The sequence below is a fragment of the Macaca thibetana genome, chromosome 3 (genome assembly GCF_024542745.1).
Source record: "Macaca thibetana thibetana isolate TM-01 chromosome 3, ASM2454274v1, whole genome shotgun sequence".
Classification (NCBI taxonomy): domain Eukaryota; kingdom Metazoa; phylum Chordata; class Mammalia; order Primates; family Cercopithecidae; genus Macaca; species Macaca thibetana.
The window spans coordinates 26,966,958-26,990,080 of NC_065580.1; the positions used below are offsets into that span (position 1 = coordinate 26,966,958).

The 23,123-nt window shown below is 49.7% G+C and overlaps 3 protein-coding genes across 3 annotated transcripts in view; 2 read left to right on the forward strand and 1 right to left on the reverse strand.

Annotated features, from left to right (window-relative positions):
- Positions 1–19,502, forward strand: part of PLXNA4 (plexin A4) — a 450,027-nt gene extending 430,525 nt beyond the window's left edge. Inside the window, exons 30-32 of the mRNA XM_050782490.1 lie at positions 1,606–1,818; positions 9,450–9,600; positions 12,033–19,502. Of these exons, the coding sequence (XP_050638447.1) occupies positions 1,606–1,818; positions 9,450–9,600; positions 12,033–12,128 (460 nt within the window). The 3' untranslated portion in view covers positions 12,129–19,502. The remainder of the gene's footprint in view (positions 1–1,605; positions 1,819–9,449; positions 9,601–12,032) is intronic.
- The window catches only part of PODXL (podocalyxin like), a 1,065,326-nt gene that overhangs the window by 420,930 nt on the left and 621,273 nt on the right, over positions 1–23,123 (forward strand). The window lies entirely within an intron of this gene.
- The window catches only part of LOC126950803 (basic proline-rich protein-like), a gene marked incomplete at its 3' end in the record, with an annotated part of 538,772 nt that overhangs the window by 418,077 nt on the left and 97,572 nt on the right, over positions 1–23,123 (reverse strand). The window lies entirely within an intron of this gene.

Consider the following 23,123-nt stretch of genomic DNA (forward strand, 5'->3'; position numbering starts at 1 on the left):
TGGTGCCTAGTCCTCTTTCCCACCTGCGTCCCAGCAGGCTGTTTGGAAGCCATAGGATTAGAGCCCACAGGGATGGCTACAGCCAAAAGGGGCAGACGGCAGTTTCTCCCAGTGTCCCAGGATTGGGACATTTTAAGCAACAGGTTAACAATAGCAGACTGCAGGGCACACTTTTCCCTCTTTGTCTTTGTTGATGCAGATTTCCTGTGTGCAACCCATCCTCCACCCCATTCCTCCAGGCCTCACCCTGCTAAGAAACACATAGGCCTGGCACGGTGGCTCACGCCTTGTAATCCCAACACTTTGGGATGCCGAGGTGGGCAGATCAACTGAGATCAGGAGTTTAAGTTCAGCCTGGCCAACATGATGAAACCCCATCATACTAAAAATATAAAAATTAGCCGAGTGTGGTGATGGGTGATTGTAGTCCCAGCTACTCAGGAGGCTGAGGCAGAAGAATCACTTCTGAACCCGGGAGACTGAGGATTCAAGAATCACTTGAACCCAGGAGACTGAGGTTGCAGTGAGCTGAGATTGCCCTACTGCACTCCAGCCTGATGAGCAAAACTCCATCAAAAGAAAGAAAGAAAGAGAGAGAGAGAAAGAAAGAGAAAGAGAAGACAAGGCAAGGCAAGGCGGAGCAGGGCAGGGCAAGAGAAGGGAAGAAAGGGAAGGAAGGAAAGAAAGAAAGACTTACACAAGTTTTAAAACTCCCACCATCAAATGCCCCCTTTATGAAGGCATTCTGGACACTGCCCTCTGGGTAGACTTGATGATTCCCTTGGTCCCATGTTGGACCCTACACATCTCTGGTCCTAGCACCAACAGTCCTCCCGGCATGTAGTCGGTTTCATGTCTGCCTTTCCATGAACCTATCACAATGCAGGCTTCTTGAGGGCAGAGGATGTGTCTCATTCATCACTGTATCCCCAATTGCAAGCACAGTTCTTGGTGGGCAGGAGGTGCCAACCAGAAGAAGCAGGGAGGGGAAAGAGGGAATACGATGGGGCCCATGAGGTGGGTGAATGTGGGTTTTCAAGCCTGCCAGCTTAGAAATGAAAAATCAGTCAGCTACACTGTACTTCTCAGCCCCAGTAGGAGTAGGCTGAGAGGCCCAGGCAGGGAGGAAGGGTGTGACTTCTGCCAAGTCATACAGTAGATGGCAGAGCGTCAGATACGAAGCCTAGATTCCAAGCAATTCCTTAAAGTTTGCCAACTGGATACTCTTGTATCAGGCTTAGGAGCAGACAGACAGAGTTAGAAATTCCACTTTATAGCACACATCAAAGCTGCCTTTTAGGCCAAAGGGAAGATGATGAGCCCTGCCACCAAGGCTGGGTATCAAGTCCTCTCAAGTACCTACCAAGATTATATCTCTGGATGAATTATTCAGCCTTGGCAGTTCTCAGTTTCCTGGAAGGTAAATTGGGGCCCTGCAGACCTGCCTTACCTCCCTTCCTGGGCACATCCCGTCCCCAGCATAGAGAAGGCTCTTAAGTTCTATTAGTTCCCCAGGCTTCTCTCCTTCTCCAGAGACCCCTCCTACCCACACCGCAGCCCCACTGCGCCGTCTCCCCTGACTGTCTGCCTCTTCCTTCCACGCAGCCTGCCCCTGCGGTTTTGGGTCAACATGATCAAGAACCCGCAGTTTGTGTTTGACATCCATAAAAACAGCATCACAGACGCCTGCCTCTCTGTGGTGGCTCAGACCTTCATGGACTCTTGCTCCACGTCAGAGCACCGGCTGGGCAAGGACTCACCCTCCAACAAGCTGCTGTATGCCAAGGACATCCCCAGCTACAAGAACTGGGTGGAGAGGTGAGTGCTGGGCCACGGAGCCAAGTCAGGGCCCCTTGCTGGAGCCAGCAGCTTCCTCCACAAAAAGTCCCCTCCCCGTCCAAAACCAGCTGTGCTTCCAGATGAGTCATTCACAAAGCCTGATCCTGCCACTGCAACACCCACACACCCACGTCCCAGTGCTCCTGTCCCCTGAAACCAGAATAGGAAAACTTGGCCAGAGGTTGCTATGATAGCTCGGCTTCCCTGGATAACAGACCCTGGAGCCTAATGGCTGAAATGCCTTCTAGGCCCAGAGAGGAGATGTGCTCCTAGCTCTAATCTTCACCTCCCACCCCCCAAAAAATAAATAAAAACTGTCATCATAAGACTTCAAGGGGCCAGACTACAACATTGCAGCAGAAAAGGCTGGAGGCCTCTACCCATCTGCTCCCGTCTGGCTGGCAGTTCCCAGCATTCCGTGGGGATGTTTTTGTCACTGTCTGAACAGCTTCTCACTCTCTCAGCCCCTTGCCTCTCACGTGAGCTCTTAATGCCCTGGGTCTTGCAGTGTTGTGATCAAATCCCAGTGTCCTGCAGAGCTCTCGTGGCTGAAGGTCCTCCTGTGAGCTGCAGGGCTGGGCTCCTCCTAGGGTGGCGCTGACTCATGGTAAAGAAGGTTAATGGTTTGTCTGAGCTGCATCAGCTCCATACGCCAAGCACCTGAACTAAGCAACCAGCTGAAGCTTTATTTATTCATCACAGCAGCCCTGTACTAGGGAGAGGACAGGAACTGTAAGCTCCTTTTATGCCATGAAGGTGAAGAAATATACATGTGGAATGGCTAAGTAATCTGCCCAAGGTGATTTAAGGGACCAAGATGAAACTAGATCCCAAACCTCTTAGCTGACTCCCAAATAACCTTCCTACCTCTTTGCATTACTTTCAGACAGGACCTCTGCCAACCCATATGGTGCCTCTGTATGGTTTAAGAAAGATACCCCTTCCTACAGAATGAGGTAGCCCCACACCGAGTGTGTTTGCTGAGTGTTGGGCTTTGTCAGCCCCAGCTCATCCTCTTGTCCAAGTATCTTTGTGCAGTGAGTAACCTGCACAACCCTACATGGCAGTCCTGCATTTAGACTTTCTCTTTATTCCAAGTAGCTTAAATATAAGAAACCTAGAGGGAAGCTCAGATTTGGTGCCTTTTTGAAGAGTAAAAGAGTTCAGAAGGTGTGCTTGACTTGGTGACAAAATGTACTTTATCATTTTGCCTATGATAGAGACAGCCTCTGTCTTTATACTTGAAAATTGCCTTCCCTTATAAAAAGGAAATAACTAAGAGGGAGTAGAGTCCTGGCCACCTCAGTGCATTAGTGTCACTGAAAGAGTTTGATTTTGTTTTTCCCTGTTCCCTCTGCCCTGTGATACCCTCTCCTCCTTTCCTACTGAGGCAGGTGGTGGACATGCCACCTCGGCTGTCCAAAAGGAAACTAACTCTTTTGTCCTAGTGTCTGATTATGTCTGAGTCATCTAGACATGTTCTTACCTCCTGCTACATAGACAGTGGCTCACTCTTCCAACAATAGAGCTGCCAGGACCGGGCCCTCCAGCCCCTCCCGTGTGGGCAGCCAATTCTTTAGCAGGGAGAGGGGAAAGAGGCAGCAGTGGGCTGTTGATCATCCCTGTGCTACAGTGTCATTGTGATAGTGCCCCAGGCGGGGAGGGGGGAACCAGGGTTGTGAAGGGCTGGGAACATTTGTGAAGTGTCTGCATAAAGGACACTTCCCAGAAACAGGCTGCGTAGTCAGAGCTGAAGCTCATGCATGCATGGGCCGAGGAAGTAGTCTCCTTTCTGCTTGGTGCTCAATGAGATTTGTGCCATGCAGCTGCTGCAGGTCACAAGTAAACTCAGTCCATTGGGTTATTTTTAGGAGTGATTTGATGGTTTCCATTTCTTATCCCACTCGTTTCTTAGCAACCACTGACACTCTGAAGAAAGTCATTCACTTACTTGAGGCCCCAAATCTTTTCTCCTTTCCGGGACTAGGGTACAAAGACAGACGGATCAAGAAAACAGCACGGACAGGGCTGAAGTCAAGCCCAGAGGGCTTCTTCACTCAGTGATGGAGGGACAAGTCCACTCCCATTCCCAGAGGACGTATCCTCCGAGCTTGTCTGGCTTCCTCGAGGGGAAAGTAAAGTCTGGCAGGGCAGACCTCACTTGGTACTACAGCACACCTTATCTCCCACTTCCTCATTCCAAGGACATTGACAGCCTGCAGTTGAGGATGATGGTAGAGTGACCTGGCCACAGCTTGTTCACTTCTGAATCTGCTTGCCTGCTGTTGGTCAAATGGAGACAGTCCTCCCAGGACTCGAACTTAGAGGCTCACTGCTGTGGAGTGTGCCCTGCATGTATTTGGGGAAGGCTTTCTGTACCATCACAACTGAAAAATAAGGCTTACCCTGCCTTGTCCTCTCTTCAGAGCAGGTGAAAAAGGGAAGCATATAAATTCAGGAAGCCTCAATAACTCTTGGTTGAACAGCATAGATGATTCTGCCAGTATGTTGAGTCTTCTAGAAATTCTTTATCTAGCCTCTCACTCATCTTTTCATCTGTCCTCCCACCCATCCCCGACTCATCCTTCCATCTAGTCTCCCACCAGTCTTCCCACCTGTCCTCTCACCCATCTTTGAGCCCATCCTCCCACCCATCCTCTCACCATCCTCCCACCATGCTCCCATCTGCCCTCCCTTCTCTCCTCTCACTCATTCTGTTACCCATCCTCTAACCCATCCTCCTGTCTGTCCTCCCATCCATCCTCCCACCTGCCCTCCCTTCTCTCCTCTCACTCATTCTCTTACCCATCTTCTGACCCATCCTCCTGTCTGTCCTCCCATCCATCCTCCCACCTGCCCTCCCTTCTCTCCTCTCACTCATTCTCTTACCCATCCTCTGACCCATCCTCCTGCCTGTCCTCCCATCCATCCTCCCACTTGCCCTCCCTTCTCTCCTGTCACTCATTCTCTTGCCCATCCTCTGACCCATCCTCCTGTGTGTCCTCCCATCCATCCTCCCACCTGTTCTCGCTCCTGTCCTGCCATATATTTTTCCATCTCTTCTCCCATCTCTCCTCCCACCCATCCTTCTACCTGTCTTCCCTCCCACCATCTCCCCACCCATCCTCCCCTCCCATTCCTGCCTCCAAGTATCTTGTAATAATGGTGGTTTGTAGACCCACTGTGGATTCCCAGTATTCACTCCCCTCGTATAAGAATTTTAATTTCGCTGTGGCCAAATCTGGAAAAAGGGAGAAGAGTCTCTTGGTTTCCAATTAGCAGTTAACTGCTACCCTCATCTTACAGATGAAACCCAACAGTGTCATCACCATGAAATGGTGTGTTGTGATCAGTTGTAGTTTTTGTGTCATTACCAGTAGCAATACATTGCACACTTTAGTAGTGATTTTCTCCGATTTTAACTTGGAAGAGTTGAAAGGTCATTCTTGCAGCAACATTGGCCTCACTCAGTTGCCATCAGTCAGCTTTTAAGAAGTAAGTATAATGGAGTCGCAGCAGGCCACTGGGGTTTGGATTAGAGTGTGCCACACATTTGAATGTCATCTATCATGTGTGTCACGGCACGAAAAAGGTTAAGAATTTTAAATATTTAAATATGCCTCCTATGGAAACCATCCAGTCAAATACATAAAATGGTGACAGCTCGCCCTGGGAGCAATACTAGAGGTGAGATATAGACATTTCATTAACATATTCATTAATTCATGGGTCAAACATTAATGGTATCCATCATGAGTGAGTTGGGTACTTGAAATGCATTGAACTTGACCCTTTCTTTGCAGTTCCTGTGGTCGGGGAGGCCACACAGACAGATGCTCAGCAGACCCCACGAGCATCATAGTGGGTAACTCAGGGTGTGGGGCCTCTTTCTGCTGGGCCCAGAGAGACCCTCCCGTGATTCACAGAGGAAAAGACTTTTGTGCGGGTTCTTGAAAGGTACATATTGGGGATATCAGAGCATCAGGCTGGAAATATCACTCCTGCATCTTCATCCTCAAGGTGTGTGGAGGGATGCCAACACTGTGTTCTTTCCAAAGAGTTTAGGGCACTGGAGACCATCTTCCCAATCACTACAGACCTATCCTAAAGGCAGATATTAGATACTCACGGTCACTCTCTGGGCCCAGGATTTCTGCTGGCATCCCACTACCCCATAGAAATCCACAGACTAGGACCCTAGGACCCTGCAGCCAACAGTGGAGGATGCAGCTCTGTGGGGTGTTGATCTTTATGGCCTCTCCCAGAGGCCTGATGTCGGGACCTCAGGGGTGCTGGCCTCCTCCCTGCTGTGAGCAGGTCAGCAAAGAGAACTAGGGAAGGCCAGTGGTGGGACCAGCTCCTTCTTAGCAGGTCAGGCTTGGGGCAGCTTGGAGGGGTCCTGAAGGACTTCGTGGAGATGGGCTCACCTGCAGGCAGAACGCCCACAGGAGCAAGTTCAAGCACAGGGTCCCAGGCTCCCTTTTCCCTTCCTCAATGCACAGCCAGCAGATGAGAATGCTTGTTTAAAGTTCCTTAACAGGGCTTAATTATGTTCTTCCCAATCAATAAGGCTTCCCAGTGGAGGAGCCCAGCACAGGGGCCAGCACAACAGGAGCGAGAAGGAAGCAAGGTTCACCCGGCAGAGGTAGTACCATATGAGTTGGCATCAGGCACAAGGTGCTTGCTAGGGAGTGGGAGTGGGGGAGCAGGAGGGGTCAAGACAGCATTGGCAAAGCCCTGCAGAGAAGAGGGGACCACTTAGCAGCAGGCAGGCTTGGGATCAAAAACAGGGTAGACTGTCAGCAAGACTTAAGCCCCACACCCACAGACATTGGGCTGTCAGTGGCCACTCAGCTCAGCTGATTTAGAACTTGCTGAAGATGAGGTCACGCAGTTGGCCCACCTGTCACTAGTGTGTGGCCACAGACATGCCCTGGTTTGATCCAGCCTCTCCAGTGCAAAGGCGACAGGAAAGAGACAGGAGCTGCCCGGCAAGGACCTGACCTCGCAGAGAGGATGACATATTCAGGAGAGGCACGTCACCCAGTAAGTCTAGATGAGATGGTCAGGGCCCCAGCCCTGTCCTATCCTACTCTCAACTCCCTGCCCTCCACCCCAGCAGCTCTCTCTGTCTGTCTCACACACATATATATACTTCTAGATATTCTCTTTGGGGAAATGGATAGGGCTTTTAGTGCGCTGCCATGAGGCAAGCCGCTGTGAAGGCACAGAGCGCTGGGCTTCTGTTGTTTCCCCTAGCGATGGTCCCTTCACTGCAGACACGGTGGCTCCTAACCTAGGATTCCTTACACCTCAGGGACTATAAAGGCAGCAAGAAGGTCCCTGGCACTGTTTGCAAAAAGCCTGACAGAGCCGCCTGCCTACTGTGATAGGTTCCGCAGCTGGTGAGAGAAATAACAGGAGTCTTTGCTTTTGGTGACGGTTATGTCCTTTCCACGGGAACCTGGGTTTTTCACCTGGTCAGAGGCTCTGATTGTGTACAGGTGACAGAGTATACCTGTCTGGTGGAAGCTTGGAACTCAGCTGAGTTACCAGAGTTGCATGGCTGGCTGCTGGCCATGGTACCAAAAGTGAGTGAGGTTATTTGTTCACACTTTTTACCAATACAGCCTGTGAAGATAGCCCTTTACTTGACAAACATATCTTGCTTGGCAGACATGGGATCCCTAAGGGGACAGTGACACGCAAATCTCCTTGGGAATGGCAAGGTTGGGAGCTACTACTGAAATCTCTGGTCTCCCACTGTAAAATGGAACATTGGCATTTATTGCATTCCAGAAATGGTGACAGTGAATCGAGTCTCGCTGTAATTGTACACCTGGAATGTCATTAAATTACTCAGAGCCCTGTGTCCTAAGGTACCTGAGGATGTGTTTTGTGGCAGGTGATAGGCCTTGAAGAGAACAGGCTCTTCTGGGGATGGAGCAAAGAAAGCAAAATGAAACAGGAAGGGGTACTGGGCCTTGGGGGTTCTGAAGGTGGAAGAGGGGCGGGGAATGGAAGAAGATGTGAAGGATGGAAATCCAAATGAGATGGGGGCAGGGCAGCCTGTCTGAGTAGCCAGGCTGCTCTGAGAAAGGCCATGTTACTACACCCTTGGCCTTGTTGCCTGTCTCAGGCTCCTGCCCAGCCAAAATGCTGCCAGTTCAACAAAGCAGTTGGCAAAATGTCCGGTATGTGGCCAGGGCAGTCCCTTCTGACCAGCCCCTTCCCCTGCCAGGGAGCACAGCTGTCATCTTCCCTCTGCCTCCCCATTTTTCAGACAGAACAACAGATCTGCAATCCCAGTACCACTCAGAGCAGGGAAGCCATTCCAGCCCTCACTAGCCCAGGGATGCTGTGGGGCAAATTGAGCTGTCATTCCATTGCAGGCCCTTGAGCTGATGACTGGGACAGTACAGGAAAACCATCTCTGCCAGTCTTCACCCACCTCCTGGGCACTGATGGGAACAGTTGGAGGTCAGGGAAACAGCACAAGCCTGATGGGGTCCGGGTTGGAGAAGTGAAGGATAGGGCTGGGGTTCAGGGGGAGACTGTCCCAGAGCCTCTGACCAAGATTCGAGTTCTGAGAACTCCCAGGGTCTGCCACTGTCGCCACTGCTTGTGCAACCCTGAGGGTGAGTGTCTTTCCTTAAACTTGGTGCCTAGGTGCCTTGCTTGATGCACCCTAATCCCTGCCCTGGAGACTGTCCTCCCCCATCCCCTCTGATCCTAGGTTTTAGGTTTACTTTCTACAGCATGGCAGCCACAGGAACTTGGCATGGGCTGGATTGGGCTAGGCTGAGCCGGGCCACCACAGGGCTTTGAGGTTTATGATGCCCCCCGTCATTGTAGTTACCTCTTCTCTTTTATGCAGTCCACAAGCCCAAAAGTGCATAGGAGAGGGTGAGAAGTGGCTGTCTTTGGGGGCACTGAGGCCTTTCAGTTCCTCATTAAGAAACTGCACAACTCCCCTCTGGCGGGGGAGTTGGGGTTTGGTGCATAAAATGTCAAATTGCAGAAATTAAAAATGTAAATGCTGGCATCTAATTAACCAGTTGACAGCAGTGCACAGCTGCAAGTGACAGTGACTGATTGCCTTCTGCCAGTCTCTCCCCTAGCAGCCTCAGCGCTGCCTCCTCCCATTGAGCCCCCCGAGAGCGGAGGACATCAGAGAAGAGCAACCGCTTGGAAGAGCCTTCGGGCCCTGCTGGAGGAGATCCCTTGCATCTGTGGAAGGGGTGTTAGAGAAACTCAAGACGGCCTAGACCTCTCTGTGTGGTAGCTGAGAGCAAAGAGCATGCCTGAGGTTGGGCCCCTCTGGCTCTCGGTTCCTCTCCTGTCTGCCCTTAGACAATGTCTTGGCCACTCCCCAAATCCCTTCCCTCTATGCCTTGTGCATCCAGAGCTGTAGAGGGCTCTTCCTGGTTTGGACCCAGCAACCCAGATGAGAGAGAGACCACAGTGGTCCCCAGGTGGTCACAGTGCAGGTACCCACTACCTGGAGTGCACGCTGAGCTCATGGCCCCAGACACGGTGCTGGGAGCATCCATCTCTCCTCTACTCCGAATGCATGACTCCAGCTTCTCCCTACTTCCATCCCTCCGCAGGTATTACTCTGACATAGGGAAGATGCCAGCCATCAGCGACCAAGACATGAACGCATACCTGGCTGAGCAGTCCCGGATGCACATGAATGAGTTCAACACCATGAGTGCACTCTCAGAGATCTTCTCCTATGTGGGCAAATACAGCGAAGAGGTAAGCTTTGCCCTGCTCCAGGCCCACTGGGATGGAAGGGGGCAGAGAATGAAGACAACCCTGCGGGCCTCCATGTAAGAGAACATCGCCACAGACACCTCCACCTCTGCTGGGGGAACCACCACTGAGGACTTGGGGCTGTATTCCAAAGGCTGGAATGCTAGAAACCCTCCAACCCATAAATTCTGCATTCATCCCTGTGCTTCTTAGATATATAAATAAGTACCTATTTCTTTTATATTGTCTTTTTTAATTCTTATTTTCTCTCCAGTATTTCTTCTTTTTTATGTTTTCCACATCTCTCTGTGATCTAACTCTCTTTAAACAGGCACCTCCCCACTCCTATGGGCAGGCTATATGGAATGGCATGGTATGGTATGATATGGTGCAGACTCGAATAGGAACAGAATAGACTAGAAATGAAACAGAAGTGAGTCAAAACAGAATGGAATAGAATAGAAGAGAACAGGATGGAATAGAATAGAATAGAATAGAATAGAATAGAATAGAATAGAATAGAATAGAACAGAACAGAACAGAATAGAATAGAATAGAATAGAATAGAATAGAACAGAACAGAACAGAACAGAACAGGAGAAATATAATGTGTTTTTCATTGTTGTGTTCCCTCACTGGAAAATCCCACCTGGGGTCATTGCCACTATAGACAAGGCCTTCTTTCTGGCCAGTGCCATGGTGCTATGGGAGTTTTCTTGGCTATGCATGGGGTCAGGAGCAGCTTGGAGAGAGAGGACCCTCAGACATCTTCTTGTCAGCACAGGAAGCCCAGGAAGGGAGCAGCCCAGGAAGACACAGGCACGTTCAGGGGCATACACAGCACTGCTGGGTAAGAGGAGGCCTGTCTTCCTGGGCTTCTAGTCAGCTCTCTTGCCCTGGGCCTGGCCATCCTTGGAATCCAAATTCCCTGCATCTGAGCAGCAGCATAGCCACCTTCTCTGAGTGGAGGGTAGTAAGAGAAGCTGAAGCTCGTGCCCTGAGTTCTCTCTCTCCTCCCATCCTCATTACTTAAGGGAGAGTCCAGGAACCCCTGGTTAAAGAAGCAGACCCAGCAGGCCCAGGGCCTGGAGTCCTGCAGGCCATGAACAGCCTAATTCCGTAGCCCTTAAGTCATGGGAAAGCCAGTGCTGGCTCTGTTAGGGGAGGGACCCTGATGGCAGTCTGCAGCTGAGTACTGGTCTGGGACAGAGTTTTCCCCTGTCTGTGGCAATGCAACGTAATAAGGATGCTGTAGTGTGCACCAGTGTAAGCTTCCAACTGTCTCATCTCAGAAAGGATTCTGTTAGTCTGCAAGTACAACTGTCTACCTTGGTGTTTAAATAACCCATCTTTATGAAATGATGGTGTGTACAAATGACAGTTTTTGGCCAGCTCTATCTTGCCTCCCCAATTAAAGAAACATTAACTGGGTCATGAAATCCAAAGCCCTGGGTGCCTCCCTTGAGCCTTCAGCCTCCTTCTCATCCCCTTACCTCCCTTCTTATCCCTGCCCCCTCAAACAGCAACATCAGTAGGTTCCACCCAATTGTCTAGTGCCTCTGGCAGGGCAGGCCTTGTGTTGAGGGTGCTCACAGATATTATCTGACATCCTGTCCCCTGGAGGTGGATTAGTCATTCCTACATTAACAGTTGAGGACGTTGAGTGTTCAGATAGGTTACCTGTTTGGCCTCAGATCACCCAGCTAGAAACTGGCAGAGCCTTTACTCAATCCCTCATCTCCTGAGTCTGAGTAAAATTCTAACACATTTTTCATTATGGGCCACAATTGTTGGCTGTCATTGTCCTCTGCTAACTGCCTGCCCTCAGAAAAGGCTTTGGTAGACATTATCCATTAGGTGTTAATGGCCAGGAAAGCTTGTAGTCTTACTCTTCTAGTGATATTTGTTTTTTAACAGGCAAAGTGAAAACAAATGACTTTCTAAATGTAGAATCTGGGGCCCCAGGGAGCTGATGGGGAGGATTTTTATTTCTGTGGGAGGAAGGGTGGGATGTCTTAACATCCATGAAATCACATTCCGGCTCCATGCTGAGCACTACACATCTCCATGGGATGTGGAACTAGCTGCTGTCTAACCTGCAGGTAACTGCAGAAACTCGGCACAGGCGTCTCCAGCAGAGTTTCTGCCCCCTGTCTACCATCTTTTGTAGCCAGTAGAATGCACAGTCATTCAGACATGACCATGTGTGCCGGCATCCTGTGCGCACTGCCATGCTGATGCCCACATGCTGTGCCTGCCACACCTTCCCACCCGTGCTGCCCGGGCCTCCTCCTACCCAGCAGTGTCCAGTGTGCCCCTGCACGTGCCTGTGGCTTCCTGGGCTTCTGACCACATCCACACCATCTTTGTGCCTCCTGAGAACACAGACCTATACAGACGAACAAGTAACCTCCCCGTTCTTGGCCCTTCCGCAGATCCTTGGACCTCTGGACCACGACGACCAGTGTGGGAAGCAGAAACTGGCCTACAAACTAGAACAAGTCATAACCCTCATGAGCTTAGACAGCTGAGAACCGTCCTTCCAGGGCCGCCCTGGAGGGGGACACACCAAGCCGTGCCTCAGTCTAGATTATCATCTTTACCAAGTGCAAGTTCCGACTGGCATCAGCAGCATCCCCTGAGCAGCGCTGTTTCTTTCTCGCTCTCTCTTTTTCTGCCTCTTTCTGTTTCTCCCTCCTTCCTGGATCTCTTCTCTTCCAGTTGCTCTGCCAACACAATTGGACCAAGCCACTGACCCTCAGTAAGTCCAAGAATGGCCAGGCCCATGGCAAGGGAACTGACCAGAAGATGTCAGAGGGGCCTCTCTCCCCCAGCTGCTCCTGACCCTGTGCATGTCAGCAGCAGGATGAGGAGCCAAGGACAGCGGACGTATCTGTGCTGCTACTTCGCCTTCCACTTTGGCAGCCGCCGCTTCGATCTGAGCCTTGGCCTAGAGAAGAGGCAAGGAAGTAGTTCAGTGTTATCTTCACTGGGAAGACATCGCCTGGCTCTCCGTTCCCACAGTTCCATCTCCAGTGGTTCAGCCAGTGGTCTGATTGCTTTGCAGCTGTGAGGAGAAAAGCCACACCTCCTGCATGTAGCTGGAGCAGGACATGTGTGAGCAGCTGGGAGGTGCTCCTTGAGGCTCCCTCTCCCCCGCTGGGATGGGGTCCAGAGGCTTCCTGTCCTCTTCCAGGTCTCTAAAGAGGGACCTGCCTGCCCCGCCTGCTCCCCCGCCAGTAGAAAGCCAGGCAGGAGAAAGAATAGCAGTTACATTCCACCATGGAGATGCTCCTAACCTTTTCATCTGAATCCTAGCAGCAGAAATGTAACACAGTGGGGAAGAAAAGGAGAGTTGCATCTACCCTGGAAGCAGAATTTGTTGTTTTCCATTTACCCCCAAATTCAAATGTGTCACGATCATAATCATAGGTCTAGTCCATTACCAGAGCCCTGAGTGCTGTCAAGAGAAAGCATCTATCTCCACCCTCCTTTGTCACCCTTCATCAAGGGTCAACGTGAAATGCAGAGTGCATCTAGGAGATTCTACCTCCAGCCATCTCCATGGCTCCATCCCCACCATCCTTCCTGAGAACTCCATAGACGGCTGGGGCCAACAGCCTAGTCCCTGTTCCCTCTGCAGAATCTGGTGCCATTGCTATGCAGATGACTTTGTCACTGGGCTGTCCAGACCTCTTTGGGAATGATTTCATCAACATCTCAGCTGTCTCTTTCATCATTCTCCTTCCTCATCTCTTCAGCAGTCATCCTTGAAAGAAACAGACTTAAGCACAGCCTCACAGAGACCACCCAAAATGCCAGCCAACCTCAGCCTCCAGCTTGTCAGGTCTGGGAGGGACAAAGAATTGAGCTGATGGGCCTGGCTGGAATTGAGAAGAGGGACATACAAATGACCTCGGCCTTGGCATCCATCTCCCCATCTGTTCTTACATCTACAGATGCACGATTTTAGCCAGGTGGGCAAATGTGTGCCTAGAAATGGATACTAGGTAAGCTAGAGGATATGGGGAGAAATGGTCTAATGGAGGGTTTTAGGAACCTTTCATCCTAAGGAGACCTTAGGTGCTGTCTGGTCCGGTCTCCCACCCTAAGCAGGAGTCTCTGTTGGCACCTCTGCTCTGGAGTTGTTCACCACTATGGGAGACAAGGAGAAACATCATCTTAGGTGAGGTTAAGGAGAAGGATTCACAGTCTTGCCTTCACTCCCCAAACATCAGACATCGTTCCTTGTCACCCTCTCAGAATGAGCCCCACTTGGGAAGAAACCACACCATCTCCAGCAAAGTCCATGGAGCATCTGGTACTTTTATGAACACTTGCCCCTTTGGATATGAATATGTGCACATGTGTGTGAGCGCATGTGCATGCGTGTGTGTGTCTGCCCCAGGTGTAGGCAGAAAGCGCAAAAGGATTCCTTGTCCTTTGTAGGAGGATTTTTGGTGTTCCCCTTCTCTTTCCCCTTGCTCATCCATTCATCCTGCAGCTTCAGGACATTTCAACCCTTGCTTTCTATGCTGAGAACTGGCGGGTGGAAGGAGAGGTCACTTGTCCATAGGAAATCAGGGTGGTCACCTGCCGAGGCCTGGACCTTGGCACAGGGCATCATGTGACATCGCAAAGGACAGATGGTGGAAAAGACACATGAGCAACCTAACGGGAAGAGGAAAATGGGAAACAATGCATTGGAAGAGGAAGAAAAAATAACCAAAGGTTTTGGCAAGTGCAGTACCAGGTGGAGAAGCTTGGATTTTTCTATCCTTGATCATTTTATTCCCTCCCAAGAAGTTACGGGACCTGGAAGGCCAGAAAGGGTGCATGTGGAAGACGGTCTGAGGAAGTACCTCGGTCACTAAAATATTTTTGCACATATGAAGGGTTGGGGAGGAAAGAGACACGAACATATTTAACACAGATTTGCTGGATGGAAGCTGCGTGTGTGAACGTGTGTATGAGTGAGTGTGTTTTGATTTTTTTTTTTGCACAGTTGAGAAAAAAATTGAACAAGCAGAAAAAAAAAAGACACTCATAACAGTTCTGCTGAAGCTTTTATTTTTTACCGGATGATTATTGTTATTGTTACTTTCACGGTACAGGACTTTATTTTTTTCCATGTTTTTGTTATAAGAAAACCTTCAAACACCTCAGAGAAATAGAAAGGTTAGGAAGAAAGAGGAGACAAGGACAGACAAGTTTTCTGGCTGTCCCCATTTCTCCTGGGGAGGGGTTTGGGGCCGGTTTGACTTTAATTGGTGGGTGGGTTGTTTCTGTGGCTCTGTTTGCTGCAGTCCCCGTGGCCTGCTTGGGGACTGAGAAATCCGAGCCAGGTATCCAGAGCCACAGCCCATCTTGCTTATAAAAATGTTATGTTTTCTTTTGCTGTTTGTTTTCCATTTCTTCCATTTGGATTCTTGTGCACATATGATATGTTTAAAAGCAGACAGGCAACATTGTCAAAAAGCTGTCCTTGCCCCCCCCCACCCCAACCTATTTTCCAAACTCCCCCAGGGATCTTCCTCCCCCGCATGGCAGAGCAAATATCCAGGGGCTGCCCAGGTGGCTTGCAGGCTCCCAGAGAAAGGAATTGGGCCAACTTGGTCCTGTGGAATGGAGGCCCCCTCACGGCCTCCCTCTAGGCAGTTAATTTGTTGAGTCTTGGGCAGAGAGAAGGCGAGAAAAGGCCATCTCCCTCACCTTTCCCTCCACCTCACCCCCTGTACCCTTCCAGGGAAAAAGGTACCAGACTGAGTCATCAAAATCACTGACAAAGTTTAGGTGGGGATTTTGCATGTTGGAGAGAGAAGGGCTTAAGGTAGCAGGGAAAGAGGGGGCTTTGTGGGGTCCTAAATTTTAAGGAACAAGTAGAGGAAGACAAAGAGAGCTGTAGGCTGGTCATTTCTCCTGGGCACGAGTCCCCCAGATGTAGCTTTTGCCCATTCTTTGTCCTTCCCCATAAGGAGAGAGCCTGACAGTTCTTGGTAGCTGCAAATAATAGTGCCACTAAGTGAAGGCGGCCATCGTGCCAGTTACTTCCTCAGGAAAATATTTTCTTGCCTTCTTTCAATATGGTTTTAAATTTGGGGACAGAGGATAACCCAAGTGTCCCACAGGCCAAGGTATGTTCCAATGGCAGCATGACCCCCGCACCCAAAGTCAGCCCCTAGAGCCGCCCCCTTGTGCACCCACAGCCTGGTAAGTGAGCTTGGGTGCTTGCAAGGAGCTACGGGTGAAAGAGAAGTCATTTTAAATAAATCCGAAAGTTTGAGGCAGACTGTCCAGGACTGTTCCCAAGGCCGGGCGCGGTGGCTCAAGCCTGTAATCCCAGCACTTTGGGAGGCCGAGACGGGTGGATCACGAGGTCAGGAGATCGAGACCATCCTGGCTAACACGGTGAAACCCCGTCTCTACTAAGAAATACAAAAAACTAGCCGGGTGAGGTGGCGGGCGCCTGTAGTCCCAGCTACTCGGGAGGCTGAGGCCGGAGAATGGCGTGAACCCGGGAGGCGGAGCTTGCAGTGAGCTGAGATCCGGCCACTGCACTCCAGCCTGGGCTACAGAGCGAGACTCCGTCTCAAAAAAAAAAAAAAAAAAAAAAAAAAAAAAAAGCAGGAGTTACCCACAGGAAAGGTCTCTGACCTGGTCCCCTCAGGCCCAGCTACCTGCGCCCACCAGGAATGAAGGTTAACGTACTGGCCCAGCATCTCCTCCTCCCCCACGCAACCAGGTCCCTGGTACCCGTGTCTCCCGTTGCATGTCTGGCTTCTGCCTGTGCTCCTCCTGCCACGAGCATCCTCTCTGTCCCTCCCCATTCCACCCTGTCTCTCCTACACGCATAGCCTCTGTCCCAGGGCCATTTATCCACTTAGTACAGGAGCTGCTCAGACCTCTCAGCCCAGCCGTCTGTGACTGCCCCAGCCCCTTCCCACCCCACCCAAAGCTGCCTTCCTGGCTGTGGGGGCTCCCTCATCTGGTCAAGGCCCTATGGGTCCCCATCTGAGGATCCACAAGTAATGACTTCCCAAATGAAAGAGGCATCTACTTCCACTGCAAGAGGCATCCTCACCACTGTTTCCAGAGCTGTGAACGATGCTGTGATGAGCCCAGGTCTCAGCACCACCCTCTGTGACCTAAAAAGAAAAGCTCAATTTCCATCTGTCATCTTTCCCAGGACCAAGGGGACACAGTAATGTGAAGTCAAATACTTAACCGAGCGTAGGGCCAGTATTATCAATCAAGGACAAACCTCCCACCTCACAGACAGCTGAGCAGTGAGGTAAAGACAGACACAGGTAGGAAGGTGCTCTGCAGGCACAAGGCCCAGAGGTGCTCCTCTCCAGGAACTTCCCCTGCTCCTTCCAGGAACAGTGAACCCAGTGAGCAGCCCCAGCCAACTCTTCAAGGCCATCAAGGGGTCTTTCTGTAAATGACTCACCTCCAGGAGCTCAGCCGACCCCCAGAGAAGACCCACCCCAGGCAGCTCAGTGCCCTGGCTTCTCCCCACGCCCCAAATTCCCCTAGCCATCCCTCCTGGTCCTCGTCTACATCAAGGGCCTCTTCCCCTCTTCCTGCCAGCTCTCAGGACAGGTGACTGGGAGGACTTGACCCCTCAGCCTCTTCCGTTAAAAAACAAAACTGTGGGCCATTTATTTAGGATTTTGGAGTTGTTTGGTTTTTGTTTGTATATTTTAAGAGTTTGAGAGTAAGAAGGGAGCCCTGCTATGGATGTTAAGTCCAAATTACTTGGTTGGTGGGAGCAAAACCCATGACTTACAAGGGGATGAGGAGAACCTCAGAGGACAGGAAGAGCCTCCCACACTAAAGGAAAAAAAAAAAATGGGTCAGGACATTCCCTGGATGAGGACAATGCTAGGGGTGGCATCTCGCATGGCTGCTGCTATTCCTGGTGCTTCCCCACACATTTGACAGATGGAGTCTTTCTCCTCCCTCCTCCCGCCACCTCACCCTACAGGCATTCTCTGTATAGGAAACAAGAGCCTTGTTTTATAGAACGGGGGACTGAGACACAGCCCCAGGTAACACTGACACAGCTCTCGAGAGAGGCTGGGACACTCTGCAAACCTCTCCTCATGGTGCTGAGGGTGGCATGCTCTCGACAGGAAACCTAAATGACCACTCCTCTCATTTGGAAGGTAATCCACTGTAGTAAAAGTTTCAGACATGCAAGAGAGAGGTTTTTTAATACTATAAATTTTTGCTCCCCCATAAAATTATTTTTTTATTAGAGGGAGTATCCAAGTTGTAAAAATACATAGAATTTTTTGGGTTGTAAAAGAAATACATACTCATTAGGATCCCAATTAAATTCCTTGAGTAGACTGGTGACTACCAGAAAGCAAAGCAAAGCAAAGTTAAACAAAACGAAACAAAATCCTTCATATACAAAAAGAACTTTCTGTTTGTATTGGCAGAGGTAGTGAGGTAGGCTGAAAATCCTGGGTTGGGGGAACCTCACCCCCTTTGATGTCTATGCTTGGCTCTCTGGGCTGCCCCTGGTACTGCTGAATCCTATACATCTCTTATTAGCTTTCCTCAGACTTTAGGGAGGCTCTGTTAGGGATGGGTCATGGGAAGACCCAAGTTTTCCCTCTGCCAGGATTGCAAAAGTAAGTAGACTTGGTCTATGCAGCTCATCTTCCACCAATTTCTTTATGTGGAATTAGAACTTCCTTTGTTAGTATCTTTGATCTTTTGACTCAAGCACATTTTGGAAGGGCTCCCTTACAAGAGTAGAATTTAAAACAGAGGATACAGTTAAAGAGCAACCCAAAGGGCACTTAAGAAACTGAGACCACTTCACCAAACAGGACTAAGGAATGCTTTCGTGCACAGAGGTCAGTCGCAATCCAGGCACAGGATGAAGATGGGATACACCTGCTCATCTTCTCGCCTCCTTCCCTCTCCCTCCCCAACGTTCTCGTTAGCTTGTTGGCTTGCTAGACCTTCTGTTCTTTAAAATGAAAAGCTAGCTTACCTCAAATAATCTTGTTTCCATTTGGAAACCAATGATTTTGTGTTTTAGAACGGACGGCCCTCCCCTCACCACTCCCTACCTTGGCCTGGTGTCCTTGAGACATGCCGTCTTTGCTTAGTCGTGTGTTGGCTGCTTTGAGCAGGAACAAGGCCCCCAGGCCCCGAGGTGGGAAGGAAGGATTGGATGCTGCTGCCCTCCTCCCCACTTTAGCATGTAGGGGCCAGTCCACCTCTTCCAGCAGGGTCCTGCCGAGTTACCGTAGCAACTAGCAACTCCAGGGTACCGCAACAGACAATGGCTCAGTGAGCCGACATGTGGGGGTGATGCAGGGGTTTTAGCCTGGCCAGATGACCCAGAGTTGAGCTTCAAATGCTAGAGGAGAAGGGAAGAAACAGGATGGATGGGTGATTTAAGGAACCGGCAGGAGTCTGAGTCACATAGAGAAGCCGCTGAAGGAGTTAGAGCAGGTTATCTCTGTTCCAGTCACCCCCTTCCAGTCCCATCCCACTTCTGTTTCAAACTAAAGCTCCCACCTCGAACGCTGGCCCTTTGTTAGAACAAAGCAAAACATATCTTTAGACAACAGTGTTAAAATGAGCCTCAAATATATGTGGATGAGATCTCTAAGAAGAGGGTCTTCTGGTTTTGATTTTTAAAGAAGAGTATCCTAGTAAGATATTAAAAAAAAGATTTAAAAAAGTTTTTAAAAAGGAAACCTATGCTATTTAAATTGGAGCCCAGTTGTAACTTGGTAAAGGCAAGCTTCTGTACCTTTGTTATAATTAATTGTATACCTGTGTATGTAAATATAAGGCATTCCTATTTTGCAGTTCAGAACAAAAAAAAACTTATTTGTAATATAGAATAAAGTTTATTAAAAAATAATAAAAATGCAGTTTGGGATTTTGGGTCCTTCTCTATGTGACTGGCTGGGAGGGGCTGGGGGAGAAGGCTGGCTATAAGATGGCAACAGCTTCCAGCATGCAGACACATGTCTGGCACCTTCTCTCTGCAGTTGTGTGACATCTAAACTCAACCGCCAGAGATGCGTCCTTCTACTTAAGACTCTGTTCTCAGTTGCAAAGCAGCCATCCCGAGGTGGCAACACTTCAAGCCAGGGACAGTAAACATGTTACTAGTCAGTGCTGTTAGGAGACAATGCTTTCCTACGCAGCCCAGTCAGTCCCAGAATCCCTCTCAACGCAGCCCTCCAGGAACTTGCTACTTGCCCATTAGAGTTAGCTCTGGGGATGACACAAGCATTGCCATCTCTGCTTCAGGTCTTCCTGGCAAGCGACACCTTTGTGACCAATGATTCCATCAGCTTACTTCCCCTGGTATGTTGATGGAGAGTGAAGATCTTGAATCCAACTGTGTTCCTGGGGTAGAGTGGGTTAGGGAGAAAGAATGAAAAGAGTGGCAGTGAGGAGGGCCAGAGGGAAGGAGCCCATGCCGCTACCTGCCTTGCACGCCCATCTAAGGCCCACGCTGCTCAGAGGTGGGGGGTGGGGAGCCAGTGCCACTGGCATGACACAGAGAGCCCTGGCCCAGGAACCAGGACCTCTGCAGGTTCTGCTGTTGGCTCACCTGGCCACCTTGGGCAGATCTGTCCACGTTTTAAGCCTCGGGTCAGCAGGTGGAGGACAGTGGGCTGAATGACTCCATGAATATTCCAGCATCCTTCTTATTCAAAGGGAAAGCCATGAGAGAAGCAAATCAGGAGAGAAGCAGGATAAAGAACAGGAGGCAGAAACATCGAAAGGGGAAGACTCAAGAGGGAAGCAAGAAAGGAAGGAGGAGTGTGGGGTGGGGACAACAGGGAGGGGTGAGGCAGATGCTAGGACACAAATGCTGATGAAACTTCAGGCAAATTCCACTCTTCTGCCTCCCTGCTGCCCCCACCCACCCACCCACCCATAAGCTCCTCCAGCCTTCACACCCTGAGATGTGCATGGGGAAGAGTTCACCCAGGATGGGACCCCTGGAGGGCACAGAGAGAAGGGTCAGGAAGTGGCCTGGGGAATGTCCACAAGGGTCCTTCCTGGCCTTGCTCTCAGCACTGTCCCACCTTCCAGAGGCGATTTCTTCTGAGATACGAGGGAGCTCCTGAGGAGAGAGCATCCCTCAGTCTGAGATGGAGAATCCACGGCCTCTGGAGGCACCATCAGCATGGCCGGCCACAGGACGATGTACAGCATGGAGTGACTGTCGAATGGACGGGGCACCTGTGAGGGAAAACCGAGGTCCCTCAAGACCTAGAACAAACCAAATGGATTGAAATCAACCAGAGTGGTAGTTTTTTGTTTTTTTTTTTTTTTTTTTTTTTTTTTTTTTTCTTCTTAGTAGATCAGGCTTACAAGGAAAGTATAGTTCAGGAACAGGAAGGAGATGTTCTTCCCTTCTCCTAAATAAAGACTCAGATTGAGTGGGGACAGTGATGTCACTCTGAAGGTGCACATTGAAACTGAACAACAAAGTTTCCACCAGGGCCTCAGATTCCCTTACCTATCTGAGCTCAAACTTTGTCAGAACCAACCACCATGACCTTGAGCAGGCTGCTTCTCTTGTATTTTGTTTACTTAGCCACAAAATAAAGATGGTTCTACTTATACTACAAAGCCCAGAAGATTGGGGCAGGTCGATTTAGACAACTGAAATGAAAAAGACCCCATGTGCTATGAAGGCTCATACATGCATGCAGTGTTATTATTAGTCATACAAATGATACTCTACAGGCCGAGCATGGTGGCTCATGCCTGTAATCTCAACACTTTGAGAGGCTAAGGTGGGTAGATCACTTAAGGTGAGGAGTTCGAGACCAGCCTGGCCAACATAGTAAAACCCCATCTCTACTAAAAATACAAAAATTAGCCTGGCGTGGTGGTAGGCACCTGTAATCCCAGCTACTCAGGAGGCTGAGGCAGGAGAATCACTTGAACCCAGGAGGCAGAGGTTGCAGTGAGCCAAGATTGAACCACTGCACTCCAGCCAGGGGGACAGAGCAAGACTCCATCTCACAAAACAAAACAAAACAAAACAAAACAAAACAGAAACTGTACAAAGAAGAGTGGGCCCATCCTGGAGCTTTAATAACAAATTTAGAATAATGCCTAATTTACCCATTGCAAAATAAGTAAATATCTAACACCTTATGAAATCGTTTACTTTTTGTGGTCATTAGACTAGAGATCTTTGATTTTTTTTCCCCCAAGACACAGTCCTGCTTTATTGCCTAGTTGGAGTGCAGTGGCATGATCTCGGCTCACTGCAACCTCCACCTCCTGGGTTCAAGCAGTTCTCGTACCTCAGCCTCCCAGGTAGCTGGGATTACAGGTGTGTGCCACCAGGCCAAGCTATTTTTTTTTTTTTTTTTTTTTTTTTTTTTTTTTTTTTTAGTAGAGATGGGATTTCGCCATGTTGACCAGGCTGGTCTTGAACTCCTGACCTCAAGTGATTACTCTCCCTCGCCCTCTCAAAGTGCTGGGATTATAGGCATGAGCCACCGTGCCCAGCTGACTGTGAGATCCTTAAAGGCAGAGACCACATCTCAGTTGAATTTGAAATTACCCCAGCTTAGCACAGTGACCCACTCAGAGAGATTGCTCAATCAACTATGAATGGAGGGAGAGGGACAGAAAGCAAGACTCAGTGAAAGCAGTCAGCTACAAAGTTGGCCACTGGGTAGTCTCCCAACTGTGACTCCATTACCTTCAAAATCAGGCCGCTCGCCCTCTCCTATAAATGGTTTATCTTTAGAAAACTAATTCCTTGAGTTGCAGCTAGTGGCTATCTTTTACAGGTAAAGAGAGATGGTGTCGTAGTCAAAATCTCTCCCTGGATTAGTAGAGCTGCTCCTAACTGAGCAGAGTAAATGCAGGCAGATGCAGGTCACTTCTGCACCATCACTTTCTCTAAACCTGCCTCACTTTTCTCTTAGCAGAACTCCTACCTTGAACACTGAGCCAGAGCCTGCAGGGCTGCTGAGGGTATCCATTTATGAGCCAAGGCTCATAAATGACGCTGGACCCAGGCAGAGGAGGTAGGGCCCAGTCAGAGGAGGTTAGACCCAGGCATAGGAATATCTGGTAGGTTATATCACAGTTCAACAATAGCTATTTCCCCTTCTTGAAGGAGTACAGTTTCCCACCCCAATAAAGTTCAGGTGACCCAGCAACTTGGTTTGGGCCAATGGAATATGAGTGCTAGTGGTGTGGTCACTTGTAATGCTCCAGAGAGCAGCAGCCTGAATCACAGAGTGAGGACAATGACAGCACAGAGCAAAGCCACTGGATGATAGCATGGTTGTGTAGTATGAGTAAAAAATAAAACTTTGCTGCTTTAAGTCACTAAGGTACGAGGCTGTTTGTTACTGTTGCATAGCCAAGACTATCTTGACTGCTATAGGGTATAAGGGATTTAACCTAATAGGTGGCCCCTCAGTTCATAATGAATGTATGAAATCTCACATTTCACCTACGGAGACGTATTCTTTTGACCTAAAGCCTTCTTTAAAAAG